At 48.0% G+C, this 27,981-nt stretch overlaps 2 protein-coding genes across 2 annotated transcripts; one reads left to right on the top strand and one right to left on the bottom strand.

Moving 5' to 3' along the window:
• Positions 1-81: 81 nt before the first annotated feature.
• MXRA8 (matrix remodeling associated 8) lies at positions 82-15,885 on the bottom strand (the record flags this gene model as incomplete). The annotated part of the gene is made up of 10 exons (XM_080631362.1): positions 82-107; positions 971-1,048; positions 1,523-1,599; positions 2,375-2,405; positions 2,788-2,946; positions 7,142-7,600; positions 8,545-8,646; positions 9,206-9,517; positions 9,914-9,934; positions 15,837-15,885. 10 exons carry the CDS (start codon positions 15,883-15,885, stop codon positions 82-84), a joined length of 1,314 nt encoding a protein of 437 aa, XP_080487488.1.
• Positions 15,886-24,050: 8,165 nt separating this feature from the next.
• On the top strand, positions 24,051-27,965 carry LOC308227975 (caspase-9-like; the record flags this gene model as incomplete). The annotated part of the gene is made up of 5 exons (XM_080630996.1): positions 24,051-24,166; positions 25,359-25,528; positions 25,760-25,939; positions 26,087-26,196; positions 27,765-27,965. The coding sequence occupies 5 exons, from the start codon at positions 24,051-24,053 to the stop codon at positions 27,963-27,965; spliced, it is 777 nt and encodes a 258-aa protein (XP_080487122.1).
• Positions 27,966-27,981: the final 16 nt, after the last annotated feature.

Here is a 27,981-nt window from a genome sequence, read left to right on the forward strand (position 1 = left end):
GATATTGAGAAAAGGCATCTCTCTTCCATTTATCTATCTTTGATTGAAGCTTCTGGTCCAGCCAGCAGCTTGGGAAAGTCTTCATTTACAGTATTCCTTCCTGAAATCTGAAAGCAAATGAAAAGGAGGTCAGCAGCTGGAGAGAGATTTCAAACCATTCAGAGCAGCACACTGTAGTATGGAGTCAGCCACACAGCGACAAGTGACCATGTGCAGTCAACCATGTCCCCAGTACCCTCTTTGTAAAGCCCACAGTGAGATTTACTGTGAATAAACTATTGCACAGATCATCTCTGCAGAATATAGGCAAAAATAGCACAAAAACTCCATCAAGGTCTAAGGCAATCCATGGATTCTCCAGACCATTCCCTTCTTGATATCATTTCAGTCTCATTTATTATATTCTGAATTCATATGGGGAGTCAACAACAACTTAGAAGCACTGTCTGCCATAAGTATGACTCTATAAACTGAGGTGCAATACTCAGGATTAATACTGGATAAGCAAAAGTAGATTCAGCCCCATGAGAGGGAGAGTTGTTTGCTATTGTTGGATGAAGTAAGTGCCTGCCCATTACCCATAAATTACTTCAGCTCTAAACACTCTCTTCTGCACAGTGTTTTCATCCCAAACACCATGCCAGGACATTTTTGAGCTACACCTCCCTCTGAGGTTACAGAATGCACTATTCCAGCCCTGCCAGGCATTCTTTTTCCAATAAAGAAAAGACTCTATGTGTGCCACGCCAGAAGTCTTTAAGAGCCTAATCACCACTTGCATCTTGTGGCTCCATGATGAAAGCATAGCAAGGCAACCAGCTTCTCATTCCTGCTGCCATTTGTCATGATGTTTATCATTCCTTATTCGGCTGTGGCTTGGTCAGCTCTCTGCTAAGCTGTGTCCTTCCCTCCTTCAACCCATCAGAAGGCTCCTGCAGCCACCAATTAGAGGGAAGCAAGTCGTTATTACCTTTGTCTAAATCAATGTTCTTTGCTGGGAAGCTTCTGGCTTGCTCAGCCTTCTCCTTCAGGATGTTGTTTTTGTAATCTGTGTAAGGGAGGAGTATAATTCACACAGCCATTAGGACATTAAAAGCAAACAACACTTTACAGGCAAGGCAGATATGTGATGGGTCCTTCCTTGCAGTACTCCGGGTCTGGCATCTCCAGATCTCCAGGAGTAACTCATGGACTTACTCAGCAGGGAAAGGAAAGCTGCTATGACTTAATCTTGCCCCTGGCACTAATGGGTTATGCATACTTCAGGTTCCTGCTCCTCACAGGTACCACAGAGTCTTCCAGCATATAACACGATGCTGGAAGGTGAAGGTCACTGATGCAATTATCTAGGGGAGCTGTCCTGAGACACACAAGGAAGGATTTGGACTTGCTGCTGTCCTGGTCTCCAACCCACCCTTTGCAATCCCTTTGTTCTTTACTTCAGCTTCTGTGTACACCTCTGGGGCCTCAGTTACAACCAGTTTTGACCTGGTTTGGAGAATGGCTGCTGGTTGATGCATACCCAGCCTGATGTCTTCACTTCTGTACTGAGTCAGATCTGTTGTGTCGACTGTAAACTCTTTGAGATTGACATCCTTCCTGAAAAGGAATAACAGTGAAGAATGGTCACATCCTTTAATAACTGGCTGCTTTCACACTCTGTCACAACAGCATTCCTAATGCTGCTTTAGAGAATTGAAGTGACACTGTTTATTTGAAGTATGACAGATAGATCACAGCATTGGCAACCACTGTACATGGGTGCTTTTCCTGCCTTTGCCCTTAAACTAGCAGATTCCAGAAGGTCACACTGCTTACTAGGGAATCTGGTTCTCTTCTCTCTTCCTTTTACTGTCTTTTCTATTAACACCTCGAGATCTCTGGCTGTGACTCTTCTTTCCCCATGTGTTTGTCCAGAGCTTAGAACAACAAGGAGCCAATCTGCACTGGAACCTCCCCATCTCTTCCACTTTAACAATACACAGTAAAACATAAATGAACCATCTCACAGCAGGGTTTACAGTACCTCTGTGCATTACCCCTTCACCACTACCTCCTACTGACATCTCACAGAACATCATCTGTGAATCAGTTCCTAGAGTGTAACAAGAGGAGATGTAATTGCTTCCTAACATGCAATCATCATGCAAGGATATATTCCTGGGAACATCACACTAACAATAACTGGAGTATAAAGCTGCAAAAGAATTGGGGGGAAGCAATGAATAAACTCTATCAAACGGCCTGTGCTTTACATGGCTACTAACCAGATCCTCAGCTGGTTTAGGCTCTAAGTGACAGCTGAGGGTTGAAACCTAAAAGTTCATTTTCATACATTCTAACCCTAGATAACAGATGCTGTAATTATACTTACTCTCCATATTTCTTCACGTTGTATTCATAACCTGAACAGGGAGAAGAAACAGAATGAGCAGCTGTATGCAGCCCAACCAAGCCCTCCCACAGAGCAGTGAGAACCACAACACTCCAGACGTATTCACAACGCTCCTCCTTCGTGATGGTCACTTCCACAACCCCTCCAATAAACAGGAATTCAGGTGTGTTCCAATGCCACCCTTCCCTTTACTCAGCAGTTGTTTTTACACCATACTAATGAATGTCTCTTGGCATCAGCACCTGCAAAAGCCTCCCCCGTGTGTATGTTGCTGGTTTCCAGGAGAGCATCACTGCCTTTAGCACCGTGCTGTGCAGTGATTGCAGGACCAGCTCTGCTGCCATGACCTATCCCAATAGGCACCACCAGGGCTGGTGTTTGCCAGCACTCACCTCTCTGCCGGCGCTTGCGGGTGATGAGCACCACAATGATGAGGATGACGACGAAGAGCAGCAGAGTTGCCAGGATGTAGCCCAGCTGCTGGAAGAAGTGCAGCCGGCTCTCGGGAATGATGACATTTATCACGTTGTGGCCCCTGACAACGTTTGGATCTGATGGGAGAGGAAAACAGGCTGATGGTTGTAATTGGTATCCAAAACAAAGCACAGTCACATGTGGGCCCACCCAGGGACCCAAATTCTACAATGGTTTGGATTGGAAAGGAACACTTGAACACTGCCAGGGATGGGGCAGCCACAGCTTCTCTGGGCACCCTGGGCCAGCGCCTGAGCACCCTCACAGGGAAGAGCTTCTGCCTAAGAGCTCAGCTCAGTCTCTCCTCTGGCAGGTTAAAGCCATTCCCCCTTGACCTGTCAGTACCGGCCCTGTAGTGACCCTGAAGGAGCTGAAAAGCATGTTCAGTGAATGGCAGGAAGCAAAAGGCAAATAGCAGCCTAATTCACAACATACTGCACCTCTGTCAGATGGAAGATGCCTCTGCTCTTCACAGGAACATTATACTTCCCAGGAGCATGAAATACTAGCAGGGACTGTTGCACATCCCTTTCCTGCTGCCTGGCTATGAGCATGTCCTTGTTCAATGTAGAGGGCAAGTCCAGCAAGAAGTGACATTAAACAGCCCCAGGTCTTTCTGCAGGGTAACAAAACCCTCCTCTGGGTCCCTCACAACACACATACACACGCCGCTTGGGCTCCAGGCAGCCGAAGTATGAAGCAGCCCCTCCCTGCCAAGGGTTATAATTTACGGAGTGGGAGGAATTTTCAATGCCAAAGAATGAGTTTCCTTTGAAAGAAAATTATAAAAAAAAATAGAAAAATCAATAAAATAAATAACCCCCCCCCAAGAGAAGCCAAGATTCCATCTGTGGGTGCAGCCGCGCTTCAGTTCCGCAGCGCAGGAAAGGGTAACTCAAAACTCTTTACGTGGAACATTTTTGTACATCTCAAATAAATAGGTCAATGTTTTACACATAGAAAGAGGAAGCGAATTCCCTGCCTGCAGCAGGCAGAGCAATGGACAAATCCAGCCCAGGCACAGGCAAACCCCTATGCTGGGAGCTTTGCTCTTCAAAACAGAGCTGAATAGGACACCTTCACCCCGTAACAGGAACCAGCCACAGAGCACCAGGCAGGCACCAGTGTGCAGTTCTACCACTCCCTTGGGAGTTCAAGCCTGTAAACTGGTCAGAGGGAATAAGGGGAAAGATGGAGTGAAATACCCCCCAAACCCACTGTACCATTCACCAAATGTGTCCTAACGTGAGGAATGCTGACAAACTGGTTCCAGTAACTGGTTCCAGTTTGTCAGGTAGTTTGTCCCCAGCCTTTAAAAACACCAACCCACCAACAATAAGAAAGATGACAGTGGATTGAAACACATACTTTGAAACCAGAGCTGATGCTGCTAATGCAAGACCAGTCCTAGAGAAGTGAGAGGTTTTAGCATATGCTCTGCTCTGGTAGCCCTCCACTCCAGTAATATTCCACTTTACACTGGCATTGCCTGATGCTGTGTGCTTGCTGGCTGCAGTGCTGGAAACTGGCATGTGTTTTCCACCACTGCTAAGCTAAAATCATCCCAAACCAACAAACCCACTTGCAAAGCTGCAAACAGTCTCCGTGACAGTCCTGCTTTAGGAAACCTCTGGATCTCCTTCAGCAGCTGCCACGATGAGATGGCAGCCACTGGAGCAGCAGTTGAGCCAGAAGTCAGCACACACAAATGCGTTCTATTCCTGGCTTTTTGCTTTCCCACCATGCTGTGAGATAGGGATGGAGCTGAGTTAAACTTCAGTCAACATTGGAGAGGTCACTGTAACAACAAACAGTGGAAACAGAGATTCAACAGCTTGGGGCCTCCTGGGCTTACTCAATCAAGTAATAGCAAAAATACATGCTATACCAGTGTTCTGACAGGGCATCACTGCTGCACTTCGATGGGCATCACCCACTGAGCATCACCAAGGAGGCAGGAGAATGTATCCCATTTTATAAGTGGGGAAAACGAGGCACTGAGCAGCACTCAGTACCTGTCCGCAACTGGAATAGCATAACCAAGGTAGCAGACACTGCTCCTCATCCTGATGAAGGTTTGCTCTGTAACCATGATCTGATCAGTACATCTCAACACAACACATCCATCTGCCTCTAATTCACTCATGGGATATGGTTTAACTACTGGAAAAGGAGTTCTAATGGGGGGGAAGAATATTACTGAGGTGTAAAGAGTCAGATTCTTCTGCTGGGAAAAGTAAAGAGCTTTCCACAAAGAGAGTTCCCAAATGCTGGGTATGTGGCCCAAGATGACAAAGGATTGAGCTCAGCAATAGGTATGAAACACAACAGATGCCATTCTCCAATCACTTGCTCCAAAGCAAAGGCAGAGTAAAAGTGCACTGAGTTAGTAGACACACACCACATTTAGATCCCTGAGACTGAGAGCAGAACTGAACTCGTGCTTATATTCAAAACAGGATGGAGTTTCCTGTCTGAAAATGGCTCCAGGCCTTGGAGGTAGGCCAAAAACTATAGCTGCTTGCTGAAAAAAAGCTCTTTGTTTCGCTTTTCTTATCGCCTGATGTTTCATTTTGGTTTCATGTCCTATCCCCACATTCTATAGGGTCTTTCATGGAATGGGGCAGCACCTCAGCCCGTTCTGCTATACACAAACAGGACATGTCCCAGCAGGCTCCCCATCAGCAGTGGGCTGGAAACAGGCACTCCGGATGTCTCAGCTTCTTTCACATTCTCATAGACTCAGCACATTCTTGTGTGTGGTGCTCCCAGACCAGCTGAGGGTTCACTGCCCTCGGGGGACAAAGCTCTCCAGGACTGTTCTTTCTGACAGTGGCAATGGCTTTTCTCATGAAGACCAAGCTCCTCCTGCACCGAGGGCACTGCTCCAAACTACCAAGACCTGGTAGGTTCTAACTTCGGAGCAGGCAGGATAACAGCCAGGAAAGGGAGGAATCAGTTCCTGGGTGGGCAACTCTGACCACAAGATCTAGTTTCCATCTGCACAATGGGATCTGGAGAGGGCTCAAGGGCAGCAGGCAGTGAGGATGGTATTTGTATGGCCTGGTTCCCATGTCAGCTCAGCCCCAGCATTGCATCCCTGCAGCACTGCCTGGCTTCCCTGGACACCAAGCTCAGTCTCAGAGGGCAGGTTTAGGTTTCTGTGACTTGAGCAAGCCAATTGCTCCAGAAGAATAGACCTATTTAAACATGTCTGGAGCAAGTCAAACTTCTCTATGAAGCAGCCAATAAATATTAAACCACAATAAATCTTTCAAAATGGTAATAAGGAATTAGACCCAAAAGACTTAAATATTGAACTTGGGATCTTTGGTTTCTTTTTTGCTGCCTGAACTGAGCCTGATGGGTTTCAGCTTGGGCAGGCTCAAAGATGAGAGCTCAACTGCACTGGAGAATGGGAAGACTGGTTTAAGCAAAGCTGAAAGGAGAAGGAAAATTCCTGGTGTTCAATTCTGCACAGTTTGGCCTCTTGCACAGCCCAAACCCTGTGCCAAGGGGAGAGGAATAACCCACACCTGTGATCCACACCGTGCTGTAACAGCAAAGGCAAGCAGAATGGGCCCCTCAGCCCCACACCTTCATAAAAGCAACCAGGAAAGGTAGGCTGTTGGAAAAACAGCTTGTTTGCCTTAGGCATGTCAGCATTAGAGAGCAGAACAGGCTGCAGAACTGCCCTGGAGCTGGACATGATGGCACTACAGCACTGCAGGTAATTAACCCTGATGGGTGACACCCTGACACTCACTTTGGTGCAGCAGTGTTAAAGCAGCTCTACAGGATCCTCACTAGGATCCTACACATGCAGCTCCAGGTATATCAAAGCAATGGACACAGCTCAGAAACAACCAAGACAAATATACTAGAGCTGTATACTAGTAGAGAGGGAAGCAAGACCTCACCTACTCTTCTAATACTGAGGACAGGAACAGCCCTTGCTCAAATGTGCGAAACCTTCATAAAGGAAACCTCAGTGCTGCTCTAAGTGGCACCTTCACTTCTGGGGTGTCTATGGCACTTCTGCAGGGCACAGGTTTGCCTTGACAACGCTTCCAGCCGCCGGCACTGAGGGATCCCTGCAGACCACTGTGGTGCACAGGAAAGGCAAGGATGCTTTGGCATTTGGAGCAAAGGCCTCTCAAGGTGATGGTGGGGAGTGATGTATTTTATTCCTCTTTATTTGAGCTCTTTAGAGCTCAAAGGTGCAACTGAGATACTTCTCCTCAATCAGAACCACTTCCAGAGGCCACTTACCTATGGCTGGGGCAACATTGTGAGTTGTGAGGTTCACCACCTTCTTCTCTCTCACCGGCTCGGTCACAAAGACTTGGTAGATCCTGCGCTCATGCAGGCCACAGTAGTGATGGTGCAGGTGGCAGGAGTAAGTGCCTTCATCTGCGTTTTCCAGCTCTGAAATCCGCAGGGAAAAGTCACCCAGGGCAAAGGCTGTGTCAGTGATGTTCATCTTCTGACGGATGAAGAGAGGCCCATAGGAGCGGCGCTCCCCAGATGCATAGAGATCAATGAGGCGGTCGGCCCGGTCGTGAGGAACCCCCGGGGGCTGCCTGTCCCAGTGCACCACTTGCTGCTCCTCCTCGCTGTGCCGCTCAGTCCAGATGTGGTTGTGGTTCACACAGGGCAGCATCACGGTGCTGCCTTCCAGAGCAATAATCACTGACATTTCCCCATCCCAGTACTGGTTTGCATCTTCAGCTGTGGAGACAACACAAGCTGTGCAACCTTGCTATGTGCATCTTTACATGCTTGTCCTACTCTTAAAGACACCCAGGCTCACCTAAGATTGCTCTTAGACTTTGCAATCCTCTAAGACATCCCTTCCAAAGACCTGGAAGTGCCTTGTTCACACTTACTTCCGCAGTCAGTAAAGAAACACACCTTTATCTTTTACATCCTAGGTCAGTGCATTAAGCAAGACCACTTTCTTTTCCTTACAACAGAGTTAATCCCTTGCTTCAGAAAGCAGGAAGTATATTCTCTCTGCAGACTAAGAAGGGAACAGGAATAACAGATTTCATCTTCAGTATGCTGCATCCCAATCCTCCATGCAGGAAATGCTTCTCTACCCACAAATGCCCTAATTACTGGAGGAGTTCAAGAAGCAGTGTTCAGTACTTTGTTCTTGACCAGGGATAACAGAAGAACCAAAACACAGATAAGCAGATTAGGGCTCACAGGCTCTGTCTGTTTTTATTGCATAGAAGCTGTGAGAACAGCAGAAGAAATGCATTTCTCTACCATCCCACCAGCATTTCAACAGCTTCCAGCACAATCAGCCGCAGTAGCTTCACTTGTGCACTATACAGATTTAAATGGCATGGCAGTGATGCATGGGTGGCAGGGATGGCACACACTGCAGTTGCCAACAGCCCTTAGAAACTTGGTTCTTAGAGCTGGAGTTAAGGTGTGGTAACTTGGGGAGGCTTTTTAACTACAGGCTTCCCAGGGCAAGCTCCCCAGCCAATGCACACAGCAGATCTTTGTGGCCAACCTGACTGATGACGGATTGTTACTGGGGATGTTCCGCTGCTGGAGCAATAAACATGTAGAGGAAACATTTAACTCACCAGGCTGCATGCACTATTTGGCACATGCCAACAAAGTTGCCAGTCCCTGGCAGAAAGGAACACCACACTTACCCTTCTTGGTGATACCTAGGCGGATTTTCACAGTTTCATATAAGTGGCAGTAGTGATGGTGAAGGTTACAAGAATAGATGCCTGCATCACTCTCTGCAACATCTAGAAAACAGGGAGGAGAGGGGAAGTTCAATGTTTTATACTGAGGCAATGATTACTTTTGTCATTTACACTGTTTCCCAAATGCCTATATGGATGCAAAAGGGCCTTTATGTAACTTAGTTCTAACCCATCCTTATCACCAGGGGAAGAAGAATCACCTCCCCTAATACAATAATGTGTTCAGGTTATTTGCTCTTCTGTTTAACACATTTTATTAATAGATGGAAAGAGAAAGCTGATTTCAGTTTAGCAAAGAGCAGGCACAGGAAGAATGACAATCTTGTGTTCAAGTTCAGGAACTGAAATACAGTCAAAGGCCCACAAGAAGACCATGTCACTTACAGGCAATGAGTTGTTACCAATTCTCCTTTAAAATGGAACTGTTTCAAAGGGAGATAGAACACTGTTACCAGTGCTTCAGATAACCTCGTGTACCTTATTACCTGATATATATTTATTGATAAAAAATACTCTGTAAAATAGCCATTTTCACTGGAAAACACCAATTTAATCCCTCCATTCTGCAGATCGCACGAGAAGAAAAGATGCTGCTTAGTACCTTTGATGACCAAGGAGAAGTTGCCATCTGTAAATGCATTCTGGGGCATGAATATCCTGCCCTGGTTGTAGGAGCTGTAGACTCGCTGAGCTCCAGCAGAGTACATGTCACACAGCCTCTCCATCTTGTTGTCCCCATAGTAGCTGCTGTACACATCCCAGTGCACCACGCGCTGGCGGTCGTTGAGGCGATCCTGGGTCCACACCATGCGGTAGCTCTTGCAGGGCAGCACAGCCTGAGAGCCCGCTGCAGCACTGATGTTCTGCACTGACACTACAACACTGTCCTGGGGGTTGGAGGCATCAGCTGGGACTGAAAAGCAGGAGCAAAAACCAGAGTTACCAGACTTATGGCATGTGAAGAAGACACCAAACTTGTCCTAGAATCTCTGCACACCTTCCATCCAAAAGAAAGGAACTTTCAAGACCAACACAGAGCTCTCTCATGGCGAAATACAATAGAGGCTCTTAAAAACACTGATTTCATTTAGTGAAAGCAATGTCTATGATGCGTGTTACCAGGATTGCAGATTTGACCTATCCTTCCTAATGCTCATCCCCAGTTTAATCAAGGTTTAGGAACACCAGTTCATGGGATACACAGTTAATGTAGTTAGCACTGAAACCCCCAGTGCATGCCATGGAATCAGAGCCCCTTCACTTCTTCTCATGATCACAAAACCAGGCAGGTTACAAAGAGATCACTCACCTGAGTATAAATGAACAGAACCTGTCAAAACAGAAAAGAAGAGTGTTACTGACAACAAATGGAAGAAAAGCTCCAAATCTGCTCTCAGACAGCAACGACCTCCTCTGTTATTATTCCACCTACTCTTCTCTGTTCATACACTTGTTTAACACGTGTAATGTGGTTAAGTCCAGAGGCTCAGACCTTGGTCAGTCCATGCTGCAGCAGTTACTGTAGTGATTGAAGGCCAAAAGACAATTTTCATCTCCAAGACTCCAAACCAACCTCCTGTAAAATTGATGGTGGGATTAAAGCATTGAGGGAATTCTGTAACTCTGGAGTATGCTGAGTCAGTGAGATGAGGAGCACTATGAGTGGGCTGTTTTGCTTCACACTATGACGTGACACTCATGCCGGGCAAACACATCCATCATTTGGGAGCATCCTCCCCAGAGACTCTTCTCACCAATCACAGAATTCAGACTGGTTTGGGTTGGAAGAGAGCTTAAAGCTCAAGCTCATCCAGTTCCAACTCCCTACCACAGTCAGGGACACCTTCCACTAGAGCAGGCTGCTTCAAGCCCCATCCAACCTAGCCTTGAACACTGCCAGGGATGGGGCATGCTTTGGATGCAGCTGCAACTCTCTCCAACTCATGTGACTCAGATCTATGCAGGAAGAACTCTGCAAGAACTGAACCCATGCCTTTGTCTCTGCACTTCCCTAGTCCAGTCCCTCCTGCTTTGTGTGTAGGAGGGGGTGAGGAGGTCTCCTGGCATCAGGCTTTGAGGGCACGATTCAGATTCCCAACACAATGACATCGTTCATCTCTAAGCAGTCAAACCCAAATGGGTTCCAGCAAGATCATTAGATGTTTTGTCCTGCTAATGTCAGGGGCACAATATCCTCTGGACAAAGACTGCGTTTCTTGTTTAACCCGGCAATTGGGAATTCCAAAAGAGAATAAATTCACTCCAAACTGGGGATCTTTTAACCACTCCCAGTGCACGGGCTGAGAATAAACCCCATTTCCTCTCCTTTTCTTATCACAAAGCACTGGGCAGTGCCACTAGAGAACAAAACTGAGCAGCATTGTCTGTTGAGCTGCCAGTTCAAAGCCACTCCTAATGTAAGTTCTTTTTTCTACAGTTATAATCTCAGCATGACACATACAAATCTGGGACAAAGTCTGTGCTGCTCTGGATATAAGAAAGAGACATCATACACAAGACACTATAATTCCATCATCTGATGGTCTGTCCTAACAGGCCCCAAAATGCCTGATGGTAACATATAAGCTGCCAACCTCTGTCTCTGAAAGCCAGGACTCAGATTTAGCTTAGAACAACGAAGGGACAATGCAAAGCTCTTTCACAGCATCAAACCACCATCTCCAGGAGAAATCAGTCTCACTTGCAACAGGACAACCAGCTCTCAGCACAGCATCCACTTGGATGAGTGTGACAGATGTGTCTGAGTTGGTGTTTGCCCTGTGACAAGGGAAGAGTACAGTTATCAGGACATGCACAGTGATTGTGTGTTAGGGAGTGATGTGTGAGAGCTGTTGGCTGCACAGCCACAGCTTCCAGAGTCCTGCACCGCTGCTCATGAGCAGCCAACTGATTTGGTGCTACAGAAACATCCTCTCCTGGCTCGGGCAGAGGAATGCATTCACTTTCCTCCTTTCCTCTTGGAAGTTAATGTAAAAAACACTGAGCCCAAACTCAGCATCATAAATCTAACAACCAAAGTATCCACCTAAGCCTTGCAATGTGCTCTGCTCAGCAGCCTGTCACAGCCCCAGCATAACACCAGCACTAACCCCTGGGCCTGTATCTTTTAGCTGGCCCCATTGGCATGGTGAGGACCACCCAGGTCCTAACTCCATCCCACCCCACAGGGGCTTTCTGCCAGGCTGGGCTGGCTCAGTTACAGGCATTTCTCCAGCAGCTCTCAAACACAACTCCCTATAAAGCAAGGAAGCAGCAAAGCTGCCTGGTGTGACAGCTTCTAGATAAGAAAAGCCTGTGTCTTGTGAGCTTTGACAGCTTCTTTTTCCCTCCCTACACAGCAGGGCAGGAGCACTCTCACTTACTTGACAATTACATTCCTAGGTCTGCTCCTCAGTGACCAGGAGTCGTTGTTTCCCACTGGGAAAAGGGAAGAGTCCATTGATGCTTTGCCTGCATTTTACCATATTGCTGTTTTGACAAGTCTTTACTAAGAGGCATGGGAGCTCCACAAGACAAAGAAGGAAGAACTGACTGTTCTGATCCGCCAGCAGCGCTGGCAATCTGCACACATACATCAGGTCATGGATAAGACTCAAATGTATTTGACATAGCTGTAAATGAGATCACTTAGAAATCTAAGGAATCTGGAATGTCTCGGATCTCTTGTATGCCTGGAGAAAGCACAACTGAAAACAAGCGACCTTCCATAACCTGAACACAGAGCACTGGGTAAAGAAGGAATAAGCCTTTTTCCCATTTCAGTCTCCTCTGCTATGAGGCCTCACCCTGCTATGTGAGACAAGCAGCGCAAACAAGACATGTCCCCCAGCCATGCTTTTTTACAGTTATTGTTTGTCTAACCCAGTAGCTACTGAACAAAGGCAGAGTTATATCCATAACCCAGCAAAGTTCACAGCTTATGAACTACAGGATTGGGGAAAACTGGAAGCAGTTGTTCTGGTGAGTCACCTGCAACTGTAAAACCAAGTGAAAGCTCAGTTTTGCAATGACAGGATTCCAGGACCTGGAGCTTCAAAACCACCAAATGCCTTCAGAGTCACCACCACGGAACTCTCTGGAGGTTTGCAAAATCACTTTGTCGTCTCTGGGTGATGTGCCCACAAAAAGACATCTAGATGCTGTGCTCTGACATGCTCTGTGCACTCAGCACACCCCTCAGCGGGATCCCAGCCGCGTTCTGCTGGTTCCACAATATAGGAAGAGGAAAGCAGCTTGCAAAAGCATTTCCTAATCCCTTGTAAAAGGCAGAGCCAGCTCGTACTTCTTGAATCCCATCCACTCTTCAAGTGAAGAATTAAGCCACAAAAACTGCAGGCGAACGAGAAGGGAAAGCCTCCGGCTCTGTGAGACATCTGACACATCCGAGCTCTGCAGGCAGCATCCTTGGAACAGCTCAAACACAAAACTGTCCCTTGAGCCTTGCCTGAACAATGCCACCGCTTCTCCTGGAGGGAGCTGCTGGCAGAGAGCCTGCTTCATAGGTAGATGCATGTGCTAATGAAACCACTAAGTTCCTGTCTCATAGCAGGGGGTGAAAGCCTACCAGAGTAGAAAAGGAAACTGCAAACACCAGAAGTGCTTGCCTGAGTGCCAAGGGCATGCACACTGCATGGGACATGACAGCACCAGCTGTACCTGCAGTGCTTCTGCTGAGCTCAGGATGATCCTTGCCCCTGATATCAGCAGAGCAAGGAGAAGCTGCCTGGACTGAGCCCTGCGAGGCAGTAAGCATCATTGAACCCAGACTGTAGCGAAGAGCAGGAAAGAAAACAAAGGAGCCACTGAAGAAGTGAGTGCCATAACCCACCAGGCCTGTGAGGCTGACAGTGCCTGCCTAAGGAAGCTCAGCTCACTATTCCTTTGCACACCCTCTCTGCTATCTCCTGGTCCCAGCTTCTTTTGCTCTTCTGAAAAAGGAAGAGACATCATTTGACATTAGGAGCACAGAGGGATGGTCCAGGCCTAGAGAAATGAGATGTTCTTCACAAAATCTGTGCCAGATTCCTTAGTTTTCCCATAAATCCCATGGGAGACTTATGCAGGGGATTTAATGGTCTCTGTAGAGCCATTACAGTTATTGCAAAACCAGCAGTTTGTGCTACCCAGCTATTTCCAAACACTTCTGGAGAGTGGCAGAGGCTCCATGCTGGCTCCACAGGGAGCTGACCCCACATGGAAGGGGCCATAATGGCTCAGGATGCAGTGCCATCAAAGTGACAGTGACACAAATGGGCTCAGCCATTGGCTCTCATTGCCATGTCTTTAAGTCCCACTTACCAGTAACCAGGAATAACATCTGGGCCTAAATCAAAGAGGCAAAGGAGGGAGGTGGGAAGCAGTACAGTTCCACCTAGACATGTCCCACTCCCCACCAGTCCTGCTGGCCTAGGGCTGCAAGACTAAGCTTTCCAGCCAAGGTTTCCCTTCCAAAGCCAGCCTTTAAACTGGGCTTTGATCTAAGTCTCTATGTTTATTCTTAAAGGCTTCCTGAACAGCTTTCTCAGCAGCAGTCTTCTACTTCCACAGAGGATGTCAGGACTGGAGAGCCCGTAACTACCCATCTAATCCCCACACTTCCAGCACCTCACTGCAGGTAGGAACATGCCCATGACTTGGCAGAAAGCAAGAATGTGCTACCTCAGCAGAAAGGAAGCCTATTGCCTGGACAAGAAACCGATCTCCATCTTGGCCACTGCACCACCAGGATCCCTCACAGCTTTGCCCTAACTTTCTCACAGCCAGTTCAGATATTAGCTGAGATTTGTAAGCCCTTCTCTGCTCTGTGTACTTCATGCTGGCTGTAGGCCCACAGCCTAGTTTGCAGAGCCATTCCAAACACAGTGCTGTTCCTCCCTGCAAGACATTAACACTTGAGGGTGTGGTTTCTCTCCAGAAAGGATCAAATATGGAACAGCACCGATTTCCTCCTTTCTCCCCTCTTTCTGTTCACTGTGTTATAGCCTGGCTTGTATGGGGATAGCAGCACTCAAACATCAGGGCTGCCTGGCATACAGACAGCTTTCTCTCTAAAATACACCTCAAAAGAGCCTATCAGAGATCACCCATCCCTGGGTGGGATGCTGCTGCCTCTATGCAGCTTCCTCACTGCTCTACAGCAACCCAACCTGCTCTTCCTGCCCTGAGCGCTCCCCAAGCACTGCCAACGTGCTAAACCACACTGGGGAGTAGCTGGACTGGTTGGTGCCTCTGAAATCCAATATGGGGCCTCTCCCCCTCCTCCAGGCTTAACCCAGCCCCACACACCGGTTTTCTGAGCCACTTTAACCCTTCTGTCCCTACCAGTGATCCCATACACTGCCAATTGCTAAACCTTGCCTTGAGGCATTGCAAAACCGGGGATGATGTGGTGACATGGAAACTAATTAGGGACCAAAGGGAGAACTCTTCAGCTCCCTCCATCTGCCTGCTGAGGAATGCTGAGAGGCTCAGGTGGCTCAGCCTCAGCCTTCCATTAGCAGGGATGGGAAGACCAGGGAGTCACCAGTGCTCCTTGCTTCCTACCATCAGTTCTTGGAGCTGGAACTGGTCCTTTGCTCAGAGGCGCTTCCTTAGAGCCCAAAGTGTGGATCTGCTGGAGGTTTACATTAATCCTCAAATCTTCTCCTGCCACCCAAGCCTTCCTGGGGTTTCTCCGTTTAGCTCAAGGGGATGCTCTCAGCACACTAAATCTTGCTTCAGCTCCTCCAGAAAACTCAGTGATTAAGGAACAGGTAGAAGCCATTCTGCTCCTGTGAGCTCTCAGCCCCTTCTTGCTCCTTACCTGAAAGTGAATTCCTCTGTCTCTAACGTGATGCTGACCAGAAAAACAAACCCAAACCAAACAGAAACCCCCACATTCCATTCTTCCCCTCCATCCTGAACACTCACACAAACATCAGCTGGTTCTGCCTCTTCAGAAGTATAAAATAACCCTGGATCATGGGAATCTCATTACAGAAGCTTTACTGTACCCATATCCAAGCTCAGTATTTTGGAGTTTGCTGATAGGAAAAAAGAGACTGCACAAACATGCTGCACAAACATATTTAAACCCTCAACATTTCTCCATTCTCTCTCCCCTTTCCCTCTTTTCCATGACAAATCCATGATTCCCTCCCCCTAAATCTGAACAAACCCTTCCAAAGACACCAGTTCAACCCCAGCCCATCACGCCAGCACCAGGAGCTTACTTTGCTGAAGCACCATCTGCCACAGGAGGAGTTTTGCGAGCTGCTCCATTGCTCCAGCAGCGTCTCCGTGGTTCTGTCTCACTGGAAAAACAAGTTGAAGGCTTCTTTTTTCCCCTAACTTTTTTGTTTGGGAACTGAAAACCCCGTGACCTCATCAGTTCCCATCCCGGAGCTGGGGACAGCAGCTCATATTCGGCACTTACTCCACCTCCAACTTCCAACTCCCCACCTCCCCACTCCGCTCTCCCCCTCCACCTCCTTCCTTTCCCTAACGCGTTCTACACAGTTACTACAAACACCCACTCTGCTCTTTCCCCTCCCTCTGGGCCCTTCTGATCTGCCCCTGGCTTTGATGTGCAGCTTAATGGGGTAGAGCTGGTCCCACACAACTCTGGGCTCGCAAAACAATCTTTCTCCCTGCCCCCCAGGGACGGAGCTCATGTTCCTTGTGCTTTACTTGATCCAGCTGTTCCTTCCTTTGTTTGACACTCCTCCAGCTGTCTGCCTGAGACTGCATTGATTCTGCTGCCTTCACGTTTTGATCTCTGTCTCCTCATATGGTTTTACTTCAAGCTCGAGTCACCAAAGACAACCTAGAAAACAATACTCTGTCCTGTGATTTGTAAGCAAGGGTTTAATAGCAGCTTTCTTAGCAAAAGGGTAATAATGCCAGAGGCTGGGTATGTGGGAGCTTAAGGCAGTGCAGGCAAAAGGGCCTAGAATGTAACTAAAAGCCCCAGAATACTGCAGTGGGGGGCCCAAGTTTCCCTATCACAGCTGGGTCAGACTTAGGACTTCTGCTTTCAGCCCTTCACACAAGAACTGAACTCTGCTTGTAGTTACTTGGCTGGCACCAAGACAAACAGTCAGGACCTGACACACTGCTGCTCTTCTCCTTTGTGTACTCATAAGATAATACCAGCCCCAATAGCAGTGCCAAGTGAATCTTCAGCACTCTTTGCTCAAGGGAATACTTGTTAAATTACATCTCCCAGTTCCTAAAGCCCAAACTGATGTGTTTAACTGTGTTTATATAACCCAGTGCACTGTGTTCCACTATGATTAGGGGTGTTAATGCAGTCAGTTACTGAAAACAGTCAGTGGCAAACAGCAGAGAAAGCAGCCAAGCACTGCTCCACAAGTGAAAATCTACCCCTCTGTGGGTATATGCTCAATTGGAACAGGTGAAGCCTTACCGGCCTAACCTAAAGAGGGCAGCATCCTGAGGCTGATAAACCATTTAGAACTGGTTTAAGTTAGTCTCCTCTGCTGACTATAAGCACTAAGGTATTTCTCTTCCCCATAATCCAAGTTCTGAAAACAGCAATTCATTTCCACTGGAAATGTCTATTTCAAGTGGGACAAGATGGCAAAAGACACTGAGTCAGAGTAGTCCAAGTGCTTTCAGACATGGGTATGAAAGGTGCAAATATCGCTTTAGACTTGGAATACAGCTCCATCTGAATCCAGCCTTGTATAGGCCTAACAGCCTAATCCATGTAGGTGACTGAACTAGCCAGGGGTCTTCTAATACAAGACTTGCAGGAAGATTGCATGAGTATATAGTGAGGAACTAGCACCTACCACTGTAGCTGCTGGCAGTACATAGTACAAAATGAACGATGGGAAAGCTATCCGCTTGCTGTTGTGAGGTTATGGTTATTCCTGGTTAACAGCAGACAGAACCAGACACTTCCTAAGAAATTCCAAGAAACCATTGGAGCTATTATTACACCATTTGTCCATGCAAAAGCTTGCTGTCAGCTCCAGCAGGTCTCCACTCTGTACAGAACAGATACAGTCCAATTATAACCCTAATAAAAACCATAGGCTTGTCTTTGCAAGCCTCAGCTATGTGCATTGACCCAATTCCACAGACACCTGCGTGCAGCAAAGGCTCCCCCTGTGTCCCTCAATTGCAAACCTGCTGCAGATTCTCAGCTATCACAACACAGACAATATGACCCACAGCAGCTGAGGTGCTGGGCTGGTGCTGAGCCGCAAGTCTAGTGGCAAAAGGAGCCTTTGCTCTCTGCCAGGCCATGGAGCCAGAAGAAAGGCTCAAATCTGACGGCCTTTTGGTTCAGCTGCGTCAGCAGATGCTGGAAAATGCTTGGCTTGTGGGCAAGAAGCTGCTCCCATTGCGCAGGCAGCAGACCCAGCACCCTCTCCTGCCCTTGGTTTCTCTCAGCCACAAGCAGAACCTTGCAGGCTGCAATTCCAGGTTGCTTTCCCACCTTTCTGCCTCCCAGCTTTGGCACTGCAGAGGTTACAGCCTGTTTCTCGCATGACTTCTGAGATGGCTGCAGATTGCTGTGGTTGCTGCTGTCATGAATTGGCTATTTCCTGACTGAAAGAAGCCAAGTTGAGGCCGAACCCACTGAAGTCTCCTAAAGAAAACCATGCACTGAGCAAAGAGCTTCTCGGGGTTCAGAGGGAGAGGAGGGAAGGGACACAGGAGGCTCTCACATTGATCTTTGCCTTTTCCTCACTCTAAACCTGCACAGTCTCTACTCAGCCCTGTACTCCAGAGCTCTGCTAGTCCAAAAGCTCCTGCACAGGCAGCTGTGTCAACACTGCCCCATCAGGAGCTGGATTTCTAACTGGGCTCTCCATAGAGGCAGAGCTGGGCAGCGTTCCCCAGCCCTCCTCCTTCCTCACTCCCTGAGGTACTTTGGGGATGGATTCTCAGCTGCCCGCTGCGGCACATACAGCTGTGCACCCTGACCACAGGTCCTGTCCAAAGGAAGCAGCCTCATACATGCAATGAGAGGGAACCTTCCAGCATCAACCAAGTGGTTCTGCTTCCCAGGGCTCTGCACCTGCCAAGCTCCTCACAGAGCAGGCTAACAGGGAGAAGAAAGGCCCCTGTGTTTCCAGTCACCCCTGTTTAAGATATGAAATACATGGTGATAGGAAATAGCTATTTAATATAATAGCTATTTCTTATCTATTTCAGATATGTAATATATAGTAATAGGAAATAGCTATTTCATATAATACTATTTCTTATCTATTTCAGATATGAAACATATAGTGATAGGAAATAGCTATTTCATATAATAGCTATTTCTTATCTATCTCAGATATGAAATGCTGGTGACTCAGGTGGAAAAACATCCCTGCCCAAAGACAGTGCAGGGTCACAATATTGCTTGGCTTGCAGGAAACAATAATGGGCAAGCCATGTCAGCCAGGAAGTTTCCTCTTCCCAGTCCCTTCCTTGTTAACACTTCTGTTTTCCATGGCCACAGGCTGCCTCCCTATGAATCTGAACTGAAATCCATCAGTATAGAAACACTAAGCAAGATTAGGAAGAAGGTCTGATGCCAAGAGGTGTCCTCCATCCCTCTATTGCCATTTTAAGAGCTATTAACCCTGGGAAGCAGGAGTGGAAGTGGCCGCTTCTGTCCCATTTTCAGAGCTCTAAATATATGGAATGTGTTAAAAAGGAATGCCAGGATTAATGCTCTGTTGACACAAAGATACAAATCACAGCACAAGGCCTTATGGACAGGATTTGTCAGCCCTCCATGCTTATTACCAACAGCTCCTTCAGATCCTCCTTAAATACAGGACCCATAATACTCTGCCATGATCAAAGGAGAAAACACTTACCCATGAGCAGAAGCAAGGATAATTCCTAGAACTGAAAAGTAATAGGGAATGCTACAGCTTGGGAATAAAGAGTGCTAATTGATAGGTCAGTAGGAAAGGGGGCAAGGATCCTACAAAGCTAAACCACAAGCAGAAATAGAGCTTTGCATGGGAACAGCAAGAGGGGTACTGCAGATCAGGGTTGATGTATACGGACACCATTCACCTATATGCTCAAATAACCCTTTTTGTGCCAATAGTGATCAACCTGCAACACACAAAGGGATGAACACGCCCCATATTCACTCCCCCTGTCTAAGAAAGGCCTGGTGTGGATCAGGGGAGCCTTCAGAGCTGATGGAAAAGAGCAATGTCACACAGAACCAGGAGGATCACCGGAGGGTATGTGCTTCCCGGGTGGCTTCATTTGGTTGCAAAGCTTTTCTCATGACAATAAAACTTTCAGCTGCAATGAATCCCAGAAGCAAGGCTGAAATAATCCAACTTGCAGCAAGAGCTGTGAACTAAAAGAACAAATCTGAGACCCAACCACAATAACAGGGCTGTGAAGTGAAGCCTGTCATTATCCCAGTGATGTAACAAGCCCTGTCCCTCTTTCAGACCCAGCATTACAATGTTTGCTCCCTCACCATAAGTGCTAAAGCCCCTACTGTGCCTTCTCTGAAGAACAAACTCAGAATGACAACTTGAGGGTCTGGCCAGAGGTTTTTCTGCATTACTTCATTGGAGTCCACTGTGATCACCAGCCTGGGATACAGTCATCAAAGCAACAGCTAAGAAAAACACACACATGTAGTGTATGAGAATGGCACATCCCTGGCACCATTTACACTAAGTATGCACAAAGCAATAGGATGGCAATAGTTAATAATACCCCTGGCACAATCTGTTTCCAGCAAAGAGAAAGGTGAAGTCCACAAACCCACCCCACAGAGGTAGTCACTGCAATGGTCTGAGCTCTGCTATGCCCAAGCACTTCTGAAACAAATGAGAGGGCTGCCCAGGAACAGTGCTATCTGGGGGCTGTTCTTTGCAGGCAATTCAACTCTTCCTGTCTTGTCTCCAGCTGGAAAGCTCTGCTTCCCTTCGTGCCAAAGGCATTGGAGCATAAATTGATTAATGTGAACGTCCAGATATGCCAGGTATTTAGATGGAAGCTGAAGAGGGTTTTGATCTTCTGCTTAAGGCACTGAGCTTTGCAGCTTGCCTAGGAGAGACTCAGACATGCACAAAGGAGTTAAACAGGAGCACGCAAGCAGGCTGCTCTATTGAATCCATCAATACTGTGCATGAGTGTTTCTGTGCTCCTCCAGCACTGTCCTCGTACAGGTCAGAGAGCTCTGTCTGCATCCTTTGCCATAAGGCATCTCTACAGCTTGGTCTAGCATGGCACAGTATTTAAACACCCCCTTCAGTGGGAATGCAGTCAGCTGCAGATTCCTGGGATTCATCTCAAAACCATTAATAGAAACCAGTTACAAAAACAGAGAAATTGCCCAGGAAACCAACATGGATTTTTGTCTCCTCCAGTCTGAAGCCTGGGGATTATTTTTCCAAGACAAAAAATGCATGTGGGTAATTGTTCCACAACACGAAATCCAAAAAGCTGGGTTCAGTGTGGGGAGAAAAGCCAAATGTGCCCCTCAAAGTCATCAGAGGCAGGTACTCAGCAGGTATCAGTCAGCAAACTTACACTATGTCAGTTTACACCTGCTGGGAATCTTCCTCATAAAACCTTGTGTTCCACAAATACCCCTCAGATCTTGTGTCCTGCCACTAGAGAGCTGTAGGGAATGCTGAAAGTTGGTTCCCCTAAAACAAAAGAGAATGAAGAGTCTCTTTCACTTTGTCTTTGCTGTGGATCCCACAGAGCTGGGCTTCACCAGAGGGTTTTGCTAGTGCTGAACAGATTTGCCTATTCATAAATGTATCCTGCCACTCACAACCTGTGAAAATCATCACTGTCAAAACCTTTAGTATCAAAATCTTTAATATTAAAGATAGTTCTTCTGAATAGTCATCAAATTCCACACTGCTCCAAATGAGCAGCTGAAGCAGATGCAGTCAGGCTAAGCGTTAAGTTGGTTAAATCCTACCAGAGCAGTAAGTGTTCTCACTGAGGTGGTTTTATTGGCGGGTTTAATTTGATTTTGCTTTAAATGGTGTTTAATATAAGCACAACTTCCTCAACCTCAGCAGGCAAAGAGACCTGATCTTGGGAACACTTGAGTAATGGCCTCTGCCTCCTTACTCATTTCTTTTGAATTCATTCTTAGGTACAAATCTTAACTGGGGTTTCAATCTACAGTCCCCTGCACTGTAGCAGTGCCTCCTGGTACAGCTAAAGGAGTAGTTCCAGTAGATGAGAGCAGTAACAGGCTGTGATCTTCCTTCTAGGCTAGCACAGCAACAGAATTCCACATGGGCAGATGCTCCATATTTCTTAGATATTAAGTACAAAAATCATTATTGTATTGCATGTTATCCATTGGCACCAACCATCATCTTTTGTGATAGAGAAGGTCCATACAGGATCAAAGTGCTCACTCCAAACAACACTGACTAAAGAGAAATCCCAAAACAAGCAGCGAAGAGATCAGGAGTAGAAATAGAGCCACAAAGCAGCACCTCAGCAACATCCACAAAGCACAGAGGTTCATTATAGTTTTCTCTTAAGTTTAATACCTTTGGCATAAACCAAAACACGTAAAAAGGAAATCTGGAAAATCAGGTATCCATAAAAGTAATTTCAGCTTAGTAGAAAAGGATTTAAGGAGCTTGTCATAACCGGTTCAGTTAAAATGCCTTTAGAAACAGACAACCTAAAACCACCTTAGATGTTTTCTTCTGGTCCCTCATTCACATTTGTAATGGTCTTCTTATTGGTGGCATCACACTCATGTTTGTTGCACATAGGTTTTAGATACAGCACAAGCAGCTTCTGGTAGCAAAAGCCTGTAGTCTAAACAGCCAGGAGCAGGAGGGAGACACACAGCACAGAGGGAAATGACTCACCTAAACTCACACAGTGGATCAGGGGCAGAATTAGGAATACTGCCCAGGCCAGCCGCATGTCAGCCTACCAGCACCTTCCTTACTGCCTGGGCTACGCTGCTGCTCCTCCCAGGGAGCCTGGAAAGCCCTGGCACTGTGTGAAGACAGACAAGGAACCAGGATGAAGGGACTCAGGCCTAATGTGGACAGAACCCTGACTTTCAGCTTTAGGACAGGCTGTTGCATCCCTCTTGCCTCTCAGATTTTCCCAGTATTCTGATTCCCTTGGGCAAACACAAGTCATTACTACCTGCTGCTTCTTTTCAGGATAGCAAAGTGACAGGACGAGGGGGAATGGCTTTCCACTGACCAATTGTGTTTGAAATACTAAGTACTTGAAATATTCAATACTTAACTCCCAGTCTATTCTGAAAGCCAGTAGAAGTATTAAGTATTTATCTCCTAAATCTATTCTGAGAGCCACTAGTGTCTTTAACACACAGAGTTAAAAGAATAAAGAAAGATGCAGGTATGAGCTCCAAATCAGTACCTGAACCATGAAGCTCCTGAGGGGATGGCAAAATATGCAGATCTGAATTGGAGTTACCATCAATCTTAACTTCAGGAGCTGCTCTATTCGTGTATATGCATCTCTCACTGTTCCTCTAAGGGTCTCAGCAGACCTGTGTGTTCCTAAGAAGCAGGAGGATTTTATTCAGGGCTCCTGACAAGCTACCATGTGCAAGTGAGTACCCCATAACTACATCCATACAAATGCTGCCCCCATATTAACTGCTGAGTATCAAGTGCCCAAGACAGAAGGGGGCCAAGCTATGAGCTGGGACTGACTCACTCCCATGGGAGCTGTGGTTCTACAGCATCTCAGCCTGTTCAAAGCCAGGATGAAACCATTAAGGCTCCGCTCTAGGGGATAGAAGCAGAGCACTGGTCTGATTTGGCAGACAGTGGACAGCACCGAGCTTCAGGAGGAAATGATTGAGGGATCAAATCACCACTTTGAATACTTACTCAGCCAGTGTGTTTGCCTGAAGAAATGTGGGAGAAGGCAGCAGCTCAAACCGTGCCATTCCACCTGGCTCTTACTCATCACTTTCTAAATCCCAGGAAGAGGCACCAGACAGGCTGCCCCGGGCCCCATCTTTCAGTTCAGCAACACTCCTCCGTAAAGAGGCTCGCACTTTGCATGCTCTTCCATTCCAGATCTCAAGGCAACTTACATGAAGTCTTCCAATACCTAAAGGGGGCCTGTAGGAAATCAGGACAGGGGCTTTTGACAAGGGCCTGTAGGGACAGGCCAAGCAGAATGGCTTTAACCTTCCAGGGGGGAGACTGAGATGAGCTCTTAGGCAGAAGCTCTTCCCTGTGAGGGTGCTGAGGCGCTGGCCCAGGGTGCCCAGAGAAGCTGTGGCTGCCCCATCCCTGGCACTGCTCAAGGCCATGTTGGACACAGGGGCTTGGAGCAAGCTGCTCTAGTGGAAGGGGTCCCTGCCTGTGGCAGGGGTTGGAGCTGGAGGAGCTTTAAGGTCCCTTCCAACCCAGATCAGTCTGTGATAAGAGCAGTGCCCAGCAGCAATCTGTGGTATGGTTCGAACAATTGTTACCGTGATGTTTCCCATGCAGGACATGGTTTCAGAGCTGCAGAAGCTGGCACGGCAGGACCACAGCACCCTGGACTGCTGCATTGTGGTCATCCTGTCGTGGTTTAAGCCCAGGCCGTAAATCAGAACCACGCAGTCTACTTCCCCCCCCCCCCACCTTTCTTCCCTCCGCTTCTGGAGGGACGGGGAGGAGAATCAAAAGAACGCAACTCCCACGGGTTGAGATAAGAACAGTTTAATAACTAAGGTATAACACAAATCACTGCTGCTACCACTAATAGTAATAATGATAAAGGAAATAACAAGGAAGAGAATACAACCGCTCACCAACTGGTACCTTGCCCCCACCCCGCAGTGATCCAGCCCTTCGGGAACGATCACTTCTACATCCTGGGCATGACGTGCTGTGGTATGGAATACCTCTTTGGTTAGTTTGGGTCAGGTGTCCTGTCCCTGCTTCCTCCCACCTTCTCCTCCTCCCTGGCAGAGCATGAGACTCACAAAGTCCTTGGTCAGTCTAAACATCGGTGTTATCAGCTCTGTTCCCAGGCTGAAAGTCAAAAACACAGTGCTGCAACAGCTACTAAGAAGGAGGAAAAATGACTGCTACTGCTGAACCCAGGACACATCCTTTCCCATGGCTGTCAGGTGGGTCCCTCCCATCTTTCCCTTTGCCCATTAGTGAGGCTGCCTGCATGGAAACGGAGTTGTTCCCAAGGTTTTCTGCTCCCCTGCCTCTGCACATTGAGAGAGTTACATTTTGTATCTGGGTTGAGGATACAAACTGAACTGCTGCTGCTATGTGCTGCTTCTCCAGCGTAGTCTGATCCAACCTTGCCAAGTGTTCTCCGTTATGGAATCTGGGCTGTATAATTTGGAGCTGAATGACAGGCCCGGCGTGAAGGGAGGCAGCGCTGACCCTCGTGCTGTGGCCATTCAGTTCTTCCTGTGTCTCCAGCTCTGACGGGGAAGATGCTATCAATAGTAAAGCCTGTTTATCTCAAGTGTGAGGCCTCACAGAGTGAGGAGGGGAGAGTCACTGTTAGGAAAATGGTGGATGTTAAGTGCGTGTTGTCCCAGAGGATGAAAAGCCCCATTGCTGGAAGAGGTGGGATAGGAGTTGGGTGATAGGAGGATGGGTGTTAGCATGTTTCAGACGATGCTGGGTTGTCCCCTCAGCCTGACAAGGAGCAAATGGGAGGAATCAAGCTCTGTTCTGGAAACTTTAGGCTGCAGAGCACCCATCAGAGATGGGTTCCCTCGGAGCTGGCCTCTCCTTCTGCATTCCTAGCTCCTGGATTTTCCTTTTGCAGACGAGCCATGTTCAGTTCCCCGGAGGCGTTTACGGAACAGGTGGAAAACCAAGTCCAATAGAAAAGATTGTGAACTATTTCAATGGGTTCAATTGCCCGAGCCTGAGAGGAAAACCCAAACTCTTCTACATCCAGGCTTGTGGTGGAGGTGAATCTTTGTTTTGGCTCTGGTAGCCCCTCTGCAGTATCCTTGTAGCCCCCTTCAGACACTGGAAGCTGCTCTGAGGTCTCCACGCAGCTTCTCTTCTCCAGGCTGAACAGCCCCAATGTTCTCAGCCTGCCTCCAGCCCCTCATCATCCTCGTGGCCACCAGTCGTCTCACCATTGAGCAACTGAGTAATATGAACATTGGGAACTGACTTGTTCCTGTCTTTTGCAGAGCAAAGAGATCAAGGCTTTGTAGTGGGTTCCAATTCACCTGGAGATGAAGCTCCCAGAGGTTCTGTGGAGTCAGATGCGAGTCCTTTCCAGGCTCCATCAGGTAACACGGACGAGCCAGATCCCGTAGGCAGTTTGCCCACTCCCACTGACATCTTGGTCTCCTACTCAACTTTCCCAGGTGAGATCCCCAGAGGAACTGGCCAAAATGTTGGGGCTTCGTAGCCAAAGTTGGGGGAGGTTTGGGGCAATTGGAGATGGCAGGAACTTAGTGAGACGAGAACATAAAACCGTCTTTGTCAGGGATGTTCTCATTCTTCCTCTGCAGATTTTGTCTCCTGGAGGGAGGTGTCGAGTGGCTCATGGTATGTGGAAACCCTAGACAGTGTGCTGGAGCAATATGCCCCTTCAGAAGACCTGCTGAACATGTTACTGCGGGTGAGTGTCAAAGTCCAAGCTCGTGGGACTTGGATCACTGTCATAAGCTTGATTCCCTTGGGGAAGAGTCCTGCTGGTTCTCTTGTGCTTAGAGATGTCCATAGTGCTCACTTGCATGTGGCATGGAATGATTTTTGTAATTGAAATTTCCAGTAATTGTAATGGAATTTTTGTAATTGAAATTTCCAGTAAAACACGATGGAAAAGGCAAGAAAATCCTTTATGTTTCCTCGTCTGTTCCGTGCTGTGAGTGCCAGTTCAACATCTCTCAAAGGCTTCTCTGAAAGGGGAAGAGCAAGAAAAGCCTCATTCATGTAAATCTTCATCTTCCTGCTGCTACTGGGAGCATTTCACATGTGTCCATGTGAGAAGGCAGAGAGTGGCCTCTTGAGGCAATCAGTATTAATGCAAACTTACAGAGGAACCTGATGAGGATCCCTCTGAATCCCAGAGCCGAAGTTAAGCACTTGCCTTGAGGAGCTGCTGTGGTGATAGTTTTGGATTAGAAACTCGGGAGGGATGTGGGATATTAGGGAGAAGAGTCCTCAGAGACTGAGGAGCTGCTCTGGGGAGATGCAGCTGCCTTGGGGTATGTGGGGAAGGGAAGTGTCACTGTGCAGAGCCGGGACAGGATAGAATGCTGATGAGGGCTCCTCAATTGCATGGGACATTTCACAGTCCTGGTCGCTACAGCACAGCAAAGGCAGCTTGTGCTGTGCCCCTGTGCCTCCATGCTGCTGGGGGAGCAAGGGAGGCTTTGGGAATCACCTGTGGATATCAATATCAACTTGGGCCACTCCTCTACCCAATATGGTTTACAGGGGTCACCTTCTGTCAGCATTACAGACACATGGGCAGTTCCAGCAGCCACACCATGGTGCTTTGTGTCCCCCTGACACAGTATGGCCCCAGCACACCCCAGCACTGGTCCATCGGGCATGCTGGATGCTCACACAGCCACCACAGGGATTCACACAACCCAAAGGCACCCTGCTGGCCTCGCTCAGGTCACACACCAGCCCCGTGGCCACCCACCACTGTGGGGTCTCACTGCAAACCATGGCTTAGCCAAGTCTCATGCAGGGACTGTGACTCTCCAGCACCTCCTGCAGCAGGGGTCATCTTTCACTGGGGTGAGACCCATCTCAGAGGGTGCCAGTGCCAGGCACGGTCCTGCTCCCTCCCCACCACCACTGGTTCTGCAGGCTGCGACCCGCTGGGTAAGAGCCCCAGTGCTGCAGTGATGCCCAGGGCTCCCACACTCACCACACCACCTCTGAGGATGGGACATGATGCCCAGGTGGACACATAGACGTGACATGAGAGCAGGTCTTGATGTGACTGCAGCACCAGGCAGTGCCTACAGCATGTTGGGGTCTGGCTCCCCAGCCTCTTCCTCCCACCCCCAAGAGCCACCCATGTGGTACATGGTCCAACTCCACACATCCTTTGGGCAGGTCTTTAATACCCAAGGGGTGATGTGTACAATCCCTTTGCCACAGCAGCCAGCAGCCTCCCCAACTACTGCCCTCCCCATGCATCTCTTCACCCACTAAACTTCTGGCCAGGCTGTCAAGTGTCACTCGGTCCCCAGAGGGAACCACAACCCTGCAACAAGCAAGCCACAGTCCAGGCAAGTGGCGCCCACAGCCTCGGGGCTCACACCACTGCTCCTGAGCCCCACTGCAGGTCCAGTGCAGGCAATGGCATCGCTCCCCAGGCTGGTGCTGGTGTTGCTCGGGCTGGTGGCAGCATCACTCCTAAGCTGAGCACCATCCATCACAT

Source organism: Psittacula echo (assembly GCF_963264785.1).
Source record: "Psittacula echo genome assembly, chromosome: 17".
Classification (NCBI taxonomy): domain Eukaryota; kingdom Metazoa; phylum Chordata; class Aves; order Psittaciformes; family Psittacidae; genus Psittacula; species Psittacula echo.